The 20229-nt window shown below is 43.0% G+C and overlaps 1 protein-coding gene across 1 annotated transcript in view; it reads left to right on the forward strand.

Moving 5' to 3' along the window:
* The window catches only part of mllt10 (MLLT10 histone lysine methyltransferase DOT1L cofactor), a gene marked incomplete at its 5' end in the record, with an annotated part of 41858 nt that extends 36063 nt beyond the window's left edge, over positions 1-5795 (forward strand). The window contains 6 exons of the mRNA XM_079234028.1: positions 237-424; positions 1245-1394; positions 1559-1614; positions 1881-2170; positions 2851-2938; positions 3368-5795. Of these exons, the coding sequence (XP_079090154.1) occupies positions 237-424; positions 1245-1394; positions 1559-1614; positions 1881-2170; positions 2851-2938; positions 3368-3643 (1048 nt within the window). The 3' untranslated portion in view covers positions 3644-5795. The remainder of the gene's footprint in view (positions 1-236; positions 425-1244; positions 1395-1558; positions 1615-1880; positions 2171-2850; positions 2939-3367) is intronic.
* Positions 5796-20229: the final 14434 nt, after the last annotated feature.

A 20229-nucleotide genomic window follows, 5' to 3' on the forward strand; every position in this document is an offset into this window, starting at 1 on the left:
CGGTCTCTCTCTCTGCCTCACACACACAGACAGAAAGCCTGGCCCCTTTTCATTAGAGGCCACTGTAACAACAAATTGATGTAGTTTTATAGCCAGCAGTGTCTATGTTTGTCTGACGTTTATGTTGGGTCGTTAATCTCCCCATTGACCTCTCTATCTCTCCCTTTTTATCCATGCTCTCTCTCTCTCTGTCTCTCTCTCTCTCTGTCGCTCTCACTCACTCTCCCGTCATTCAGCTCTCCCATTGGTGGCCTGCAGATCCGCTATGACTCCTCGGGGTCGTTGCCGGGGCCGGGGCTTGGGTTGCTAGGGGCGGGGGGAGGCGGCGGGGATCCCCCGGTGGCCACCAGCATCGAGCAGCTCCTGGAGAGGCAGTGGAACGAAGGGCAGAGCTTCCTGCTGCAGCAGGGAGCGCAGGGAGATGGTGAGAACACACACATACACACATACACACACATTAAAACACACTTGAATACTTCACACACACACACACACACACACACACACACACACACACACACACATTAAAACACACCTGAATACTTCACACACTCACACATTAAAACACACCTGAATACTTCACACACACACACACACATTAAAACTCACACATTAAAACACACCTGAATACTTCACACACACACACACATTAAAACTCACACATTAAAACACACCTGAATACTTCACACACAGGGCTGGGTATCATTTGAGGTATTTCAATTGTAGTGTTTGATACAATTGATATAATGACTCGAAAAAGTCGTCCTTCATCTGTTCCTGTGTGTGCAAATCGTCCACCTCCTCTCCTTGCTCACTGAGTTGTCCTTTTTGCTGAGTCTGCACAAGCTCCAGGGTCACCGTTCTGTAGCTGGTCTTGACCTCTGACCTCCCTGTGGAGTGCATCTGTCCAGCAGTCACTGGGTATCTGAGCGCAGTAGTGTGGAGGCTTGGCAGGAAGCACCAGCCTTTCAGAAAGTCAGAGCTTCTGTGTTTTTTTGCTCGTGAAAAGATCAGCCCAATACAGCTTCTTCCCAAAAGTACAAAACATGACATCTAAAGTAAAGTTTGAAAAGCATGCGACAGGATGACTTTAATTATTTCATTTTTGTTTTTTCACACATAGACAACAGTAAATTGAAAAATCAGAGCAATATGTTTTAGCTGCAAGCCGAAAGTCCGAGCCTCAAATATTCTGATCAATCAAATCTATCTATTTTGTCCCCCTCTCTCTCCGTCTCTTCCAGTGCTGGGCATGTTGAAGTCCCTCCACCAGCTGCAGGAGGAGAACAGGAAGCTAGAGGAGCAGATTAAAACTCTGACCATGAAGAAAGAGAGACTGCAGCTCCTCAGCGCTCAGCTATCAGTGCCTTTCACCTCCAGCATGGTGTCCTCTGGTACACACACACACACACACTAGAGCTGAATCAGTTAGTCAGTTGATCTATTAGTTGATTGAGAGAATAAAATCCTACAACTTTGCTAACTGAGTAATCATTACAGTGGTTTAATCGGGCACAATGGCATTCTGAAAAAATAATCCGCAGAATTTGTGTCGCAGATATGAAAGGAGGCCAGCTGGGAGCCACCGACTCATCATTACCTGTGGCAGCTCAGGTAAGAACAAGGACCGCACAGTCAGTTTGAATCGGTTCATATCACTACAAAGTCGAGCACTACAAGACAAGACGGAGCAGTGACACGTCATTAATGTAATGACTGAATAATTCCGTAAGCTTCAGTAAAACGAGCGTCAGATGTTCAAGATTTGTGAGGTAATGTCATGCTTTTACACCTCATTACATGGTAAATTAGATGGACTACAGTTTATATTTGTGATTAATGATATCACGGTTGATGGTGTTTCTCTCTCTCTCTCTCAGGACGGTGCTTCATGTGGTGGCCACAGCAGTAGCGGCTCCACCTCGTCCCTCTCCACCCCTCCCTCCGTCTCCCATAGCCCGCCGCAGATGAACGGGGTCGCTGCCGTGGGAACGGCCAGGCTGGGCGCCGTGGCGGGGCTGATGGGTGCTCTGGGCGCAGGCAGTGCACTGGGCATGGCGGGAATTGTCGGGGCACTGAACGGGGTGATCCAGACACCGGCGGGCACCGGCAGCCCTCACGCACACACTACAGGAGCAGCTGCGGGCGTCACGTTGCCCGTTAATAACGGGTATGTCGGATGACTGCTTTTATCACTCTGACTTTTTTTTTTAGATCAAACGTGAATTTATAAAAAAACACATTAGAAGCTAACAAAACTGAATGACGGGGGTTTGTACAAAGTGCTCAATAATGCGATAGTGTTTCAAGTTGAGGATAAAATCATTAGCACAACAAATGTGGACACTGTCTGGCCTGGAAACCAATTTCTTTGCAGCCCCTCTGTCCTCACATCTTAAAGTACTGAATGAACCACAATCATTCCTCATGTCAGGGAACATACATGTACGGTGTTTGAATGTGAGCTTTATTGCGTCCTCTCCTTGTTTTTCCCTTTTGCTTGCGTGTTGGATTCTTGCAGCCCAACCAGTAAGAGCAGGTGAGACAGTCAGTTCAGCATCACAAGAATCCTTCAGATCCCCGAAGTCTGTCACATGTGTTCTGTGTGTAGTTCTGTGAATTCATAGATGTGTATAATTTTCTTGCTTTTCATGGCAACTGAACTTAACAATTCAAATTAGTTTTTTTTATTTTTAAATAGTAATTCATGTAAAAGTATGTTGCATTCAGCCGCTCTGGTGGTGTCCTTGGCGCCACCCTCTAATGTTTTGAAAGTGTGTATTAAAATGTATTGTGTGCTCAGTGTGCATCGCGTTTGTCTCACTACGCGTTGTGTCTTTGTCTCGTCAGCGCTGCGCGGCTCGGCCTGCTGTCTGAGCAGCACAGACTCCTACAGCAGCATCAGCTCCAGCAGCTGCTGGCCTCGCAGCCTTCAGCGGTAAGACACACACACACACACACACACACACACACACACACACGCACTGGCAGACTTGCAACTACTCACTGCCATCACCACAATCACACACAGTTAAACACACACAAAGACACTGAACTACAATTTTCCTTTGGACAAGGGCCTAAATCACCAAGCTAATTAACATTTATTTTTCTTTCTTATTTCCTCCACTGCTCACCCCACTTTCCTTTACTCTTTTTTTTTATCTGCCCTTTTTATTAAACTCATTTCCATTTTTTGTCTAAAACCTTCACTTTATCATTATTATTTTTTCTCCTGCATTTTCCTCGGCTTCTCGTCCTTTTCCCTCCTTATTTCATCCTCTCTCTCTCTCCTCCTTCTCCCTTTGCGCTCTCTCTCTCTCTCTCTCTCTCTCTCTCTCTCTCTCTCTCCCCCCCTCCCTCCCAGGAGCAGCAGCAGGTGTTGCTCTACCAACTGATGCAGCAGCAGGACCTCCAGCAGCTGCAATCCCTCTCCTCCTCTGCCCAGATTCCCTGCATCCCGCTCTCCTGCCCTCAGCTGCCCATCAACAACCTGCTGCCCGGCGCCCAGAGCCAGGGCACCATCACCGCCAACCCCTTCCTGGCGCTGCAGCACATACATGCTGACACACACGCCTCGGGGGCACAGAAGCCGCGGCTCGCAGAGAAGGCCATGGGCGTCACGGGGCAAGAGAAGACATGACGGCAGATGCCCTTTATGTTTTGGTTGTCAATATTTTGTTTTTTTCTTTCTGAATAAATATGCAGAGTCTTCAGGAGATCGGCCTGTTGGTCAACTTTGTGATTCAGCGATGAGAACCAGTCACCAGCTCACTGTAGTTGACCTTGTCAGGTTTATTTTGCAGCTTTTTTCAGGTTACAGTCTTAACAACATTTTGCCTTCATGTGTACTATTTATGTCTATCCAATTTTACTTTTTATTTTTACTTTTTAGCTTTAGTGCTGTATCAGGTTGTTATTTTATCACTGTTGAGATAATGATTTTCATTCGATATCACTGGTAGCAACTTAGTGTGTGAGTAAATTAGCACATGGTGTGTTTGATCTCTTCTCTCACCGCGTGAGTTGACAAACGGGTCAACCTTTATCTTCATTGATTTTCTCTTAATATTTTCTTTAATCTCATCATCTTTCTCTTTTTTGCTGCGTCATGTTTTCTTTTCTTTTTTCTTCATCTCCTCTCTTCCTTTGTCTCCCTATTTCCTCTCTGCATTTGTTCTGCATCCTCCACACTAACGACCATCTCGGTCTGGTCTCTCTGCTGTCTCACTCTCTCAGGGGCCTCTCAGCTCACAAGCTAGCACACACGCAGAACAAAAAACATAAGAAGAAAAATAACAAATACATGTATGTAAAAAAAAAACTACGATTCCCCACCACAGGACTTAACAGTAGCAGATGTATGTCTTGACATCTGTCTCGCAGCGATCCCGAGGGGAATAATGGGTGAGAAGCTTGTGAAAATATCCCACATGTTCTCGCTGCTGCCTCTGTCCCCTTGTCTTTCACTGTTTGTGTGGATCCATTAATGTCAGAGAGCCAAGCCTCACACAGTCACCGCAGAAGCCTTGCTTTGGACTGTCTCTTCTCTGGGCCAGATACAGGCGGCTCACTCAGGGAAGTGAAATGTAAAAAGGAGAAAAATAAAATAGCAAGTTGAATGTTCAGACGGATGCATTAATCCACACGGCTCACAAAAGATATGTTATGCAGTTGGTTGTCAGCGCGTGGACGTCGTTACATTTCATCTTCCTGATTGAGCCCCCTGCTGCACCTACTACCTCTCCAGCAGGACCAGCCTATCAGGACCTACAAGGCCGACAGCAGCGGCCGTGAAAAAAACCCACAACTATGATGAGGACTGGCCAATCAGGGTCCAAACCCAAGTGCCTGAGGCCAAGGGGGGGGAAGGTGGGATTTGTTTCCTTTTACCTGTGTCCCTGTCATTCAGCCCAATTCTTCACAATGCTACTGGTAACTAAGCTGCGGATTACAAAAATACTTTGTAATGTCAGGCTGGACATGCGGTCTCTTTAAAATAACCAGGAAATATGATTCTGCTGCATTCTCTAATGGCAAAGCCAACTTTGCATTGTGCTTTTTATTTATTGGGAGTTTGTTTGTGTAAAAGGCATAAGATGATATATTTTAAAAGCCTGCTGGTGTTGCAACTTAACATTTTGTACTACTGTGTAAAGTTTTGTTTGTGTTTTTGTTTTTTCCCCGTCATACAGTGAAATCTTGCTGTAAAGCCGTTTAATGACTTGGACTCTTGTGTTGTGTTCTGAAAGCTAGAAGCTACTTGCTGATTGGGGAGGCGGTGTGGTTGTATATAGCTGTTTTTAGGGGGAGGAAGTGTGTCATGGGGCGTTCAGTGGCACAGTTTTTACCTCGTTAAGTGTACATAAACCTTTCTCATTGGCCGTTGGTGTACATAAGTGATTGTGATTAGCTGTGCTGGTGTGAAGGAAAGCCAATGAAGCCTCAATGTGTGTGTGTGTGTGTGTGTGTGTGTGTGTGTGTGTGTGTGTGTGTGTGTGTGTGTGTGTGTGTGTGTGTGTGTGTGTGTGTGTGTGTGAGAATCTTTAGGACCAGATAAAAAAGGTTGACAGTGACTGGACACACAAAGTATTAATTTATTTTTATATGTGCAGGGACATTGTGTTTCTTTTTTTAAGTTTTGCACCATTTTCTTGATGAGAAGTCATTTTATACTCTGCACCGTGTTTTCATCTGTGCACACATTTGTTTGGATACATTTTGTACAAGAAAATAATAGGAGCGGGGAGAGGGTGGAATCTGACATTGTATTTCAAAACACCAAAATAAAGAAACACTATGGATAAAGTAACCTGAAGCGTTCTGTCTTTGTATCAAGGAGATTATTAAAAAAAATGCATTAGACAGTGAATTTGTTCCGTTAAATAAAATTGATGTTTTGCAGTTTCAGGAATTTATTTCCTTTTGAACCTGAATTAATACCAAATATGCTGACTTTTTTAATGTAATGTTATATATATATATATATATATATATATATATATATATATATATATATATATATATATATATATATATATATATATATATATAATTGTTTTTTTAAAGTAAAAATACAATGATTATTTTTTTCAAAACATGTTTATTGCTGAAAGAAGTTTGGTGTGGATTTGCTAAGTTATAGTAGTAACATCTTCAGTATATTAATCTTGAATGTATTGAATATACAGACATGCATATATGCACCGAACATTCATGATCTTGTTTTTGTTGACAGGAAAAACGGCAAATGAGCCAAAGTTTATTTTCCATCAGTCTAGATGTTTAAAAGGGATCCTAAAATTGTTTTACATTTAATGTATACCACATATTTAATATGCACAAAATAGTACAGTACTTCCACCAATACATACTACCTCATAATGCATGGCAGTAAAAGAAAATAACATGTTTTATTCCCCTCTTATCACATATATAAATCATGACTGCAGATAAGAGGGTAAATTGGTGACTAATAAAATAAGTGTTTTATTGAAATAATTAATTGACAATAGAGACAGTGTAAATTGAGATTGTGTGTACCTGGTTTATATTATACTGCATTAATTATGTTGAATAGTGTGGAAGAGATGGCAGCAGCAAGATGTGATGTATTCAGTAATAAGGGGGAGGAAAATGAATAATCATCAAGTGCCAATAGAAGCTGAACATCTTTAAATTTAAACAATGTGCTTCAAGGCTCCTGTCCTGACAAATATGCACACACACCCCCCAAAGCTGATGACTTCCAGCTGCCAAGAAACAACCAGTGTGTGTGTGTGTGTGTGTGTGTGTGTGTGTGTGTGTGTGTGTGTGTGTGTGTGTGTGTGTGTGTGTGTGTGTGAGTGTGAGTGTGTTTAGAGGTGGGGGCACCATTCTGCTACATCTGCTTCTGCCCTGGTAATTAAAAGCTCACTTTCCTCCTGCACCCTTGCTCCCCCAAAAATACCCCCCTCCCCACCCCCCTTTAGGAGTCCCCCCTCCGCACTCGCACACACACACGCAGTCTAACCTGCATTCAACAACACAACCCCCATTTCTCTTCCCTTTTCTCAAGCACTTGCTCCCCCCCCCCCCTCCCTGCGCTCACTATCAGCGCTGTCAATCAAAGCCACGCTGTTTAAACAGCTCATACCCCACCTCCACCACGAACACCACCCAGGACCTCCTCTTTTATATAAGCCTCCACCATCAGAGCTGCCTCCCCTCCAGCGCCGGTAATAGCACCACACACACACACACACACACACACAGGGCAGAGCTGCTGTGTCCATCATCGATCACACTCCCCCAGAAAACCTTCCCTTAGGGTGGGAGGGCTTCCCAGCTGACGGAGGACCCCTGTGTGTGCTGCCCGACCAGGTGCCTGATCGCAAAGTCAAAACACTATAAGCCCTGGTGTTGGTCGACAAGGATCGCTCTCACACACACACACACACACACACACACACACACACACACACACACACACACACACACACACACACACACACACACACACACACACACACACACACACACACACACACACACACACACACACACACACACACACACACACACACACACACACACACACACACACACACACACACACACACACACACACACACACACACTGAGCAGATACCCGGCCAGCAGGAGGGTTAAGCTCTGGATGATTAGGCAAATGCTGGCCAGATATCTATAGCTTCAGAGGCGAGCTGAGCTGCTGTCACTGAGGAATGCTCTGCAGCAACACGGGTACCTGCTTCTGACTGAGCAGGTTACGTACGTGTGGGTCCCTGCTTTGGTTCTATTCATTCTCCTGCTTCCAAATGAAGCGTTTCAATGGTGTTGCGTCTTTCAGAAGCAACAAAGCCGGAGGACAAAACTGCAGCCAAGAAAGCTTGAAGCAGAGTGGAGCCAAAGAGACTAAACCTTGATTTGACTCTGGATTTTATTTGTCCTGAATTTACACACACATATATTTTAATTATGTGTCTCTACACACAAATAACTGCATTCACAAGTAAGGTACAACGCTTTGTTATAAATTACTATACATGTATCTTCAATATAAATAATAAACAACTTAAATAAAAACACAAGGAGATGAACAAAATACAAATAAAATCTTCCGCTACAAGTTGCTATAAAAAGATGAACAGAAAATAAAAAGATGAACAGAAAATAACATCTTGAAGCCTAGTTTCAAAAGTTTTAATTACTGTTCATTTGAATTCAACCCATGACCCACGATAACGACCGCGTATCTCCAAATTGGGTGATTTAGAATGTATATATATTGATCCAGTGCTCCTTTATCAATTGAGCAAATGTATTTACTCCTTTAGTAAATAAATAAATACAAATCCCACCCATCTAAAACATGCGATGTAAAAGCTCCCGAGAAGAGTTGATACTTTAGATGCGTGATTTTCAGAGGACATTCACTTTTAAATACTCACAGTATTTGTGATCATCCAGCAGCTCTTATACGTCACACGCGGAAAGGAAAGCAGAACATAAAACAGGTTAACCAACAGCCATGAGTAATTCCTACACAGGTTTTGGCATATGTTTGGCAATTCAGTTAAATTATTTAATTAGACCTCAGCCTCGAAGTGAGAGAGAGCAAAGAGCAATAAAGCCGAGAGAGGCTCCGGTGTAATAAACCATTAGCAGGAGGAGGCAGCCGCTGATGTGTACAGTAATAATGCAGTGTAAATCATCACAGAGTGGCTGCCATTAGGAGCCCTAATCCTGGACAGAAACCTGCAGTCAGCTGCCAGGGGCCCTGATCCGGCGCCGAGTGGAACCAGATCCGGGGAACAGAGGTGTTTAGGGCCGGGGCAGGAGGAAGAGGAAGAGGAAGGAAGGGTGCAAGGAGAGTGTAGAGGGAACAGCTGAGAAGATTCCCAGGGCAAGTGTGTGGATGGCTTTGTGCACGCGCGCGCGTGTGCCGTGTGTGTGTGTGTGTGTGTGTGTGTGTGTGTGTGTTCCTGCCCCCCACAGGTCTCCCCCCTGTAGGAGAATGGTGGCGAGGAGAAGCAGCAGGATTCAGCCTCATCCCTCTTCATTCTCAGATAGCTCGTATTCTTCTGCTGCTGTGACGCTCCACACACACACACACACACACACACACACACACACACACACACACACACACACACACACACACTGACAAACATTGACAGTATCTTCTCTCTGTCTGTCTCCCAGTTCAATGACACCTTGGAGTTTCTTGACGACTGAAGTGTAAACACAAAACTTGAATGTAATATATAAGTACATCAGAATTCATTATTTTATTTTGAAAGTCAAGTCGGTCTTGTTTATAGGCCCAAACGTATTGTGTACTATCTACAACAAAACACCTTCTTTACCTAAAAGCCATCAATACAGAGAAGTACAAACTCCCCATAAGGAGTGTTTGAGTCACACTGTACCAACCAGTTGCAGTTTAAGTCCATCAAATTCAGATGTTCTCCAATAATAATTTCCACCAACGACACCCAATCCACAAGAAACCGTACAGCTGAAGTTGTCCTTAGCATTGATGTTTAATTGCAGTTGAGAAAATAATACTAAAAATATAAAATAATTACCGGAAAAACTGCAAACAATTGTGAAAAAATATAGCATATTCAAATTAATTAATTTTGAAGGATAATAATTTCAATTATCAATGTGGCTATCAGAGGGGAAATGGCTAAACTCCAAACAGTTAAATAGACATTTAAAAAGATCCCAAATACATAACATCAGAGAGCAACTCTATATATTTAATTTATATTTTTAGATAAATTAAAACGTTATTTTAAAGGTTTGAAAGACGTCTGAAAACAAATAAATAATAGGCTACAAAGTAATACCATATTTGGCAAATCAAAGGCAGTATGAATAACGTTGAATCACAATACAGTATTGTATATGTACGCCATATGCAGGTACATGTTGCTGCAGACAAAGAGCCCCGCGCACAGCAGCCTCTTCCCGGGACTCAGCGGCGCATGGACCGCTCTGCCTGCCGCGCGGAGTGAGGCGCTGCCCGGCCAGCGAGCCGCTCCTCCCCCGCTGTCTGCGGCTCCCACTACCGAATAGAAGAAAGGAGCTCCGAAAATCGCAGACAAGCGGGAGTACAACTTTACTGTGCGCCAGGAGCGGATACACTCTCCGCGGCGATGGGAGGGGATCTGAACCAGTGATCGTGTGTTTTCTGCTATTCCCCTTTGAAAGGGGAAATGCAGCTCTGCGGCAGAGCCCTTCTTCTTCGGGGGAGAGTCCAGCAGCGCTGCTGCGTTTACATTATAGGCTACTGTGTTTATTGGATCAGACTCATTTAAGAGCCCCAACATTACATGTTGCCTACAATCATTTTCACACTCTCCCCGAAACGATTGTCCAAAATATTATTCCAGGGAGCGATTCGACTCTGGCGTGTATTGTGGTTCCATGCAGCGAGTATGTAATGCATAATATTCGTGTTGATTGTAACAATGAAAGTAGCCTGCATTAAGGGTTATTATAAAGACATCTTTTGAATAATATGTCAGTTTATGATCCTACCTCGAATATTACATATTTGTTATCATATTCATGAATTTACTTTTAGGTTTATGGCAATTAAAAAAACACTTTAATCGATTCATTCTCCTCTACATTGCACTAATATTAATACATTTCTATAGGATCAAATAGTTGGGAGTTTTGCTGTGATGTTTGTCTCTTTGTACAATGTACAGCCTCCTATTATGGCGACCTCCAGTGTGTTGTTTTGAAGACCGTCGACCACAGCAGCCCACGGGGAAGCCGCATGACCCACAGAAATGCACTAAATTATGTATAAATTCCATTAAACTCATCTGGAAACCTTTTTTTTTTTCGGTGTGGTAATTGTCACTTTTCTCTTTGGCTCCTATAAGTTTTAAAAACATATATTTAACATTTCCTAGTGTGATACAAATTGGACCCAACAAAATGTATCTATTGAGAGACAAACAGGGATGTTTTATTAAGTATCCATAGTGACCTGTTAGTATAACAGCAGAAATCCATGATACACGCATGTCTAACCTGAAGACACACACACACACACACACACACACACACACACACACACACACACACACACACACACACACACAGAAATATGATGTATTTTCCCCTTAAAATGTTGACATCCAACCTGGACCAAGAGGCATAACTCTACATTGTATTTCTGTGCATTCCCTGTATTTACCTTCCCGGTGCTAGGCTCCGGGTGAAGAATGAAACACCATTACAAAGACAGGTGGTGCTGGCAGAGATGAATGTAATCTGCTGGGGTTATAATGAATGTGACGGGATATAGATCTGAGATGAGACCTGGTTTGATCATCAGGTAAAAATAGATCAGTCACTGGCAGATCATTACTGATAATTACTCTGAGATGATTGGCTATGTGAGAGGTCTATATTATTAAATAATTCTGCTCCTTAGTGATGGCGGGTTGAGGGAATGTCTTGTGTGTGTGTGTGTGTGTGTGTGTGTGTGTGTGTGTGTGTGTGTGTGTGTGTGTGTGTGTGTGTGTGTGTGTGTGTGTGTCCATGTATAATACTTGCAATAAAAAGGATGAAGTAGAAGAGAGGTGTGTTGTGAATACTATTTGTTGTACTTGTTGTCAGATGACAAATTTGATTTTGGTATTCAACTCACATTTTTTGTGGTTTCAGCTCAAAAAGGCTTTATGCATAACAAATGATCAACCTCAAATCCTCTGATATTCATCCCTCCGCTCCACCTGTATGTGTGTATTTTTCTGATTAGCTAATAAACATAATTTAAAAGCTGCAGGAAGAGGGAGGGTTTCACACACACACACACACACACACACACACACACACACACACACACACACACACACACACACACACACACACACCTGGGGGCTGCCTGAGCATTTAAGCGGTAAGTGCCTTGCTCAAAGACACTGCAGTGGATTGTAAGGAATCGCTCCATCCCTGCGGAGGCTAAGCTAATTTCCAGTGTTGAAATCAGAACATCGGAGGCTGAGGAGAAGTCCACCAACTGCTGCTGCAATCACGATAAATGAGGCAACAACACGCATGTAAAGAGACCTGGGATTCCTCCAATGGCAACAGCTGTTAAATGGTATAGCAGGCTGCATAATGGCACAGGCTAATGTATGTGTGTGCGTGTGCGTGTGTGTGTGTGTGTGTGTGTGTGTGTGTGTGTGTGTGTGTGTGTGTGTGTGTGTGTGTGTGTGTGTGTGTGTTGAGAGACAGAGAGAGCCCTCCCCCTCCGCTGTTCATCCACCTATCAGTAGCTCCATTTATTATGCAGACTGGAGACCCCTGGGCTGGAGGGGAAGGCTAGTGTGTGTGTTTTGGAAATGTGTGTGTGGGGGGGTTACATTTGATGTCTATGAGAGCACACACACACAGCTGATTCAGTGTCTTTGCTCACAAATACATGCTGTGGGAGAAAAAGCACGAGAGAGGTATATATAGAAAGAGAGTTTTGTGTGTGCAAATATGTGTGTGTACAAGTGTGCTGAATTTGTTGCATCAACCGTGATGAGATATTAAAACAATAAAAGATGGCAGTGAAGTTTTCGAGGGTTCATAACAGGTAAGTGTGTGTGCTGTTTGTACATGTGTGCATATGATGCACAGACCTTGAAAAACACACATAAAGGAGCTGGCGCATGTCTTTCTGCCAACTCGTATCTGTGTCTCACAAAAGATTACTGCTGGTGAACTGTAAATAAATGCATTTCATCCTGAAAAAAATGTGTGGACACAAGTAGCCTTAATACAATATGTTTAATTAATTTATCACAACAACAAAACACACCATAAAAACAGCTGTGGCGGTTGTGGTTCAAATGGAACCACATGAAAGGCAGCATTGCCTGAGGTTTAGTTAAAATACAATATGGAGCTAATATGTCCTTGAATTGAGAAATATAATTATATTTTTTATTGAAGCTTTGGACTTTGTACGTTGTACCAGAAGCTAAACCGAAATGTTCTTGTGTCACAAATGGGAAACCATAACTGCACTAGAATTCAAAGGATACTATTGTACTTTTTACCCCACTACCTTTATCTGACAACTGCTTTTATATATAATATATATGATTATCTTATACAATAAAATGCTTTGTTAGAAGCAGTTTTCCAAAATTGTTTGGATGGCCCTGTAACTGTATAAAGTAGTTCAAAGCAGATCCAATGTGACCAGATAATTATTAACAATTCAATAATGACATATTAGTTAATAATAATAATAATTAACATTAGTCATAGGGGCCGTTTTTCTGTAGGAGGAGAATTTTCATTTGTAATTATTTAGTAGATGTTGCTGTTAATACTTTAGTACTTTTTGAATGCAGGACTTTTGCTTTGAACGAAAAAAAATTTCACACCGTTGTATTTGTAGTTTACTGAAGTAAGTTATCTCTTTGGAGTGGCCTCTTGATACTCTCATAACTACTGCATTGTGATACAAAAGACTAGATATATGCACAATGCATATCTGCACAGCTAGCTGCACAGAAACATCTGAATTACATAATAATAATTACATAAGAGAATACAATAACTAGAAAGTGTAAAGGAAGAAGTATTTCTGAAAAGTAGTATTCTCCATTAGTCTCGCCTGTCTGTTGACACATTAGTGGCACAAATATGAAAGCTGTGGTCTAATCTTTTAAAAGTCCCAGGGTAATGTTGGAAATGGTCAGAGGAGAAGGGGAGAGGGGGATGGAAGAGGGATAAAGGGAGGAAGGGGAGGAGAGAAACTCAATCTAAAGCACCAGGTGCACCTTTTGTCGACATAATCTCCCAACCCTTGAGACCGCGCACACACTGGCCAACATATACAGCCTTTCATACGTACACATGCTGCTTTTTCGACCGAGGGATTTGGGTGCTGTGGCTCTGGTCGTATGTAAAAGGCTCTCAGGTCACTGCACGGACACAACGGGGGTTTGGTCCATTTTGATTTAGCCACACTTAGGTGATAATCAATAGGACAATAGCTTTAACATTGCATTATAGTGATGATAAGGATTTATCACGTCAAGTGAACGTTGTGTACAAATTTGAGGTCAAAAGAATACCTGTGCAGATTAATAGGAATCAGGGGAAAGAAGAAGAGAGCCGACATGTGTTTGGGGAAATGCTGCCACATGTGAGAGCACACATGTGCATTTAGAGCACAAGTGTTCCTCAGACACAAGTGCTTTCATGTGGGAAACAGTTTTCACTTTGTATTCTGATGTCACATGTTTCTCTTTAAAATGCAAATCAGAATATTTGGTTTCATTTATATTCAGTACTTGAACAACTAATAACTTGTGAAATTAAATGAACACGCTATGATGTAGATGTAAGGACATTTTAAAGTATTCATTACTGTGTTCATGTAATATAAAATATGACTTAATGAGTTTTCAACACATTCACTAACAATTTTAAACAGTTTGAAACACGCCTGTGAGTGGTTTGGTTAATGTATTTAATAAACGCTAAATGTGTTAATACATGTAATCATAATGTATCATTATGTAAGTTTACGTTTATGTTCTCTTGCACTCATGCTTCATTATGAGAAGTTGTACAGACATAAATAAAAAACTTAAAGCTGGAACGTTTGAAAGAAGAAACCACACTCTCTTCCTCTAGCAGATCAAATGTAGAATTCATAAGCAATAACACACACTCATGCTTAATTCAACCCATTCCCAGTATGGTATGACCAGTATGGTGGCTGATTGTAGCGAATGTTAGCAAACCTCCAATAGATGCTGCTGTGTGACACTGACATTGCCTGGTCTTATCGTTATCCTGAAATCATCATTTGTTCCATCTGCTCAGAAAAAAACTAGCTTGCTTTAAAATGTTGTTTACTTACAACATTATGTGTTGTAAAGCATTTATATTTGAAGTGTTTATGCTTATGCTAAGTAGGTCAAATGCACACAAAAGTAACTATTTTTTTCCAAGGGTATTTGCAGATGTATAAACAGATGGATATGCAGTAGAGTGGATGAATGAGCTCTTGTGTGTGTGTGTGTGTGTGTGTGTGTGTGTGTGTGTGTGTGCGTGTGTGCGTGTGTGTGTGTGTGTGTGTGTGTGTGTGTGTGTGTGTGTGTGTGTGTGTGTGTGTGTGTGTGTGTGTGCTGAAGGGAACAAGACCTGGGCTCCTACCCATTGTGAGCATACAGACATGTATTGATGCCTGTCAATCAGTCCACTGCATCGCCCAGCGAGGACAAGGAAGGGGGAACCAAGATTTTCTTTTTAGAATAGAAGCAGTTGTTGTTGTTGTTGTTCATCTAGAAGCTTGAAATGTTGAAAACCTTGGATTGTAGAAAAACACACCCTTGAATAGCATTACAGGCCGTGTTAATCAATGGCTCATACCACAGTGGATTTAAGCAGACCGGGCGCCCCTTGTCCACAATCCCTCACCCGTCATCCTTTAAGCTCGACCCCTAAACTCCTGTGAAGCCTGAAGTAGGGACGAAGCCAAGGACGGAGCGGGCTGCTCACTGTGATTTAATCTCTCTCTGTCTCTCTCTACTGCCAGAACAAACATCAAATATGGCCTTCTTATCAGGCGAGCCCTGCTCTATCTATCTATCGCCAATCAATATCTCCTACTCTGTGTGTGCAGACGTGTATGTGTGCGTGTGTGTTTGTGTGAAACAGGTCTCAAGGGCTGTGCTAACTAAGGTCAAAGATCAGGTATAACCCTCCAGCGTGGAATGACAGATGTGGCTGCAGGGAAACAAGATAAAAGAAAGGAAAAGAAGAAAGAAGCCAGAGATTTATAGAAGTTGCGTGTGTCCTAAACAACAGATCATAAAGACGAAGGAGCTGTTGTTATTATTGCGTCTGTTGTTTCTGCAGCAGGTTTAAGTTGGCCTCAGGCACCTGGCAGACACCGGATCAGCTTACCTGAGAGAATGTCGGCCTTGAACAATGGACTGGAAGCGTTGTCAGTGTCCAACTACCTTTATGGACGTAGCAGCAACTCAACTAACCGCATTGTCACACATTGATGAATAGCTCTATATTAAATGTTTCCTTCAGTCACCGGGAAAAGGAATACATATCAAAAGGCGTTAGCATTTTGTGCTTCCTGTTTGCAGCGAGGAAGGAGAACCAAATGTTGTGCCGGAGCTTTTCCCAGGTTCACACACGCACACACACACATGGGGGTAAATCGAAGGTAGTATACACATTTCCCCTCCAACATGGACATGGATTAACACAGCAGAGAAAGTAAATGTATGCATATGCATCAAGGGGGTCTCCTGAGGTGATGATGACACTGTATGTGCTTCCATTTACCATGAAGCAGCTCCATGAAGCTGCGAAAATGCTGCCAGAGCTGCAGCCGGCTGCAATGGCTGTTAGAGATAGATGGAAAGAGAGAGAGAGAGAGAGAGAGAGAGAGAGAGAGAGAGAGAGAGAGAGAGAGAGAGAGAGAGGGGTAGGGGTGTGGGGGGGATCCTTTGTTCTGTCAAGGACTTAACACAATCAGAGTGTACAGTGTGTCAGGAGCGCACAGGCATATATCAACTTCAATCTCTTTTTAATGAAAAATCCTGCCCTCTCTAATATGTGCAAATTAACCTCTTCTCCTCCCTCCCTCCCTCCTCCCCTCCTGCCGTTTCCCTCCTCTGTCTCTCTCTCTGTGTGTGTCTCCCTCTGTCTCTCCCTCTCTCTCCCTCTCCCTCGCAGTGGCCCCTCGACTCCCACTCACTCTCTTCTTTTGCTCTCCACCCTCTGTTCTGTCCCTCTTCTTCCTTCCTTTTCCACTGTTCGGCTTCACTTTCACCAATCTTTCCATGTCTGCCTCATTCACAGCAGCAAGAGAAGAGCAGAGATATTGATAGAGACAGAGACTCCTGCTCGGCATTAACTTGTTGCTTTAGCTATACCCAACCCCCACAGCAATTATCGGTCACTTAGTGGCAAAAAATATATAATCATAATAATCAAAATCAATGCAGAAAAATATCCAAGTCTGTGTCCAGCAGCCGAATTAAAATTCCCCCTTCATCCTCCTCTGCTCTCTTTGGTTTTCATCTCCGTCTCTCTCTGCAGCAGCACACACTCTGAATCATGCTATTACCCTGATTATCCTGATGAGTTGGTCAGATCTTCGCCTTCTCATTCTACCCATGCTGATTGTAATTTAGAAATTACACCTAATGAGGAATTTTTTTCAAACACCGCGGCCGCTCTGTGCTGCCAGCTCCACACTGCTCCCTGCCCTAATGGATTTCCTGGTATGGAATCCATTTTTCCCTACTTTCTGCCCTGCAGGGGGTCCGGCTATAGCCAGGCCCTTCCTCCCTCCCTCCTCCGCTCTCAACCCTCCCTCATCCTCTACCCGCCACTTCCCCCACCCCTCCACTAATTGGGGACGACTGGTTTTGGTGAAAAGAAGTCATAATCATTGTTTCTGCTGCTAATTTAAGTGGTTAAGTGTACAGGATCTGCTTGCAGAATGAGGAAATGAGTATGATTAAATTTACATTTTTTTATCTGAACAGCTAAAGTGCCAACTTCCTTTTTATGGTTATGTTAGAGGTTTCTGAAAGTCCATGTTATGACAGTTTGCACAAAATGAATGCATATGTTGGGGGTTTTGTAAAGTCTCAAGAGAGTTTTTTTGCTTTTGGCTGGTTTTCACTTATATTTTTTAATGTAGGTGGTAATTAAGAGGCCAAAAACAACTGCATTCCATAGGAGGTCATGTCCGGATTATTGCTATTAATATACAGACAGAATAAGAGCCAGAGAGAACAACACTAGCTTTTTGACTCCATCAGATGTCTGTAGCTTAACCTGTCCTGGTCTCACAAACACCTGTATGAGTGTGTGTGTGTGTGTGTGTGTGTGTGTGTGTGTGTGTGTGTGTGTGTGTGTGTGTGTGTGTGTGTGTGTGCACGCGTGCGTGCGTGCGTGCGTTCGTGCGTGCGTGCATGTGTATTCGGGAGAAATTGTATATGAGGGATGGGGACAAATACACACACACACACACACACACACACACACACACACACACACACACAGAGGCACACATGCAAATCAAAGCCATCAACAGCTTGTGATGAAGTGAGACGTCGTAGCATAAACAGAGTGTGCCGTTACCATGGAAGCCACTTTCACCTCACAGGCCGAGAGAGAGACGGGCCGAGAGACGGGAAACACAAAGAGCCACCGAGACGGGGAGGGAGTGACAGAAAAACAGTAACAGACAGACAGACAGAGCGTTACAAGCTCTCCTTCAGCTCCAGTTAAGAGCCTTGCAAAGCCTCCTGATCTTGTTCACTATGTTTCCGTCCCCTGGGAAAAAAACATTTGTACAGTAAGAGTTCCAAAGAAAGGGAAAAGTTCATTGAAACGTTGTTTAATAGTCGGTTGAACATTCACAGGTTTAATGAGCACATCGCTGAGCTACAGAAGCAGACATGCAGTGGCTGTTGGAGGGGTTTTGTGGTTCTGGAGCCACATCTGTCCCTGTTTTGGCCCCTTTTTCCCTGTCTGGTTCCCTTGCAGGTCACAGCCTTTAGACTCCAACTTCGGGTGGCTTGTGGCAACAGTTATGTTGGAGAGGCAGCAGGCTTACTTCACAAATTGTTTGTTAATTGAGGCAGTCTTACATGCACAAACTGGGATATTTTTGCTTTGCAGTTCATAAGAAGTTTTAACACAAAGAAAAAAAAATCTTAGATTTATTGCTATTCTATTTATTGCATTCTCAAGTACATTTTTGATGCATTTTACTTTACGAGGGGAGCCATAAACAAGATTTTAAATTCACTCAGGTAGAACTGGAACAAATAACTGCATTTTCTGCATAGCACTGAATGTCCACTACACTCACCAATTCATAGTAATCAAGCCTGTAGCAGGAAATGGAACATAGCGACCTGGTCATATGACATCAGAGAAGACATCCAAGCGGAGCATCACAGCAAAGGGGTCCTCTAGAGATCTCTGTCATTTGGCAGAGACACTAATGACAAATTTCCTCCTTTTATACTTTATAAATGATTCCTCTTCGCCAAATGGGAACCTTTATCCATTTAATCCAGCTCATTTTCTCTTTTAGAGATCTAACAACAGTTTACATAAAATCTAAAAAGAGCACCATGGAGATTGAAAAAGAAGACGAATTTAGCTTATGTGGCTTAAAAAATGTAATAAAGAGAAAAATTCTGATTATGAAGACATGATTTCCTTAAGTCCAAAGTCAATCCAGTCGCTGTGTTTGAGTTCCTTTTTAATCAGGGATTTTGAATGTTGGGATTTTATTTTTTCCTGGACTGTCTTGTCCACCTCAAAGCCTGATTGCTGCCGAGTGAAAGAAGACTCCATGCCTGCTGCAAAAAGGTCGGATGAGCGTGGCCACTGTAGCGATCATAGCTTTCAAGGTTTGCCAGGGAGGCTACAGGAGGTAATCAGAGGAAAATATGTCCTCTCCTCCTCCTCTTCTTTTAGACCTCCATTAGACCAGCCTGCCTCTGTCTGGGAAAATTGATTTTCTCCCTCCCCTTCTCCTCTCCTCTCTTCTTTTTCCGTGTCTCGGGTTCCATTTGAGGCTTGTTCATCCACTCTCAAGAGCAGTTCTGCAAGACAGCGACAGATAAGAGAATAGTTAGGCCGCGACAGGTTGTTCTCACATACAGTTACCCACACCCAACAGCAGCCGACAGGGCTCCAGTCTCATCTTTGTCATCTGAAGAGGCCTGCAGTGGTTTGAATCTCTTTCTCCCCCACGTTTTTTCCTTTACTCATCCTCATCTACCTAATCCCTTACTTCCTCTACTGTTCTTCCGACATCCTTCCCTCTTTCTGTTGCTTTCCCTCCAGTCTTCACACTTGCATCCCACCCCCCTCTCTCGGAGCCAAGTCTTGGATCAATGCACCATTGATTTTCCTATCAATGAACATTAGTATGGATCAGACTGCTGCTTGCACTGCCCCAAAAACTACACACACACACACACACACACACACACACTTGGACGCTCTTACGCATGCATAGATACATACTTACATACATGCACGCACTGAGAGCGCCTGTTGCTAAAGTGACCCCAGATTTCATCACTGCTCAGCCACACACACACACACACACACACACACACACACACACACACACACACACACACACACACACACACACACACACACACAAAAGACGAGCCGGGT

The sequence above is a fragment of the Taurulus bubalis genome (assembly GCF_910589615.1).
Source record: "Taurulus bubalis genome assembly, chromosome: 18".
NCBI classification, from domain to species: domain Eukaryota; kingdom Metazoa; phylum Chordata; class Actinopteri; order Perciformes; family Cottidae; genus Taurulus; species Taurulus bubalis.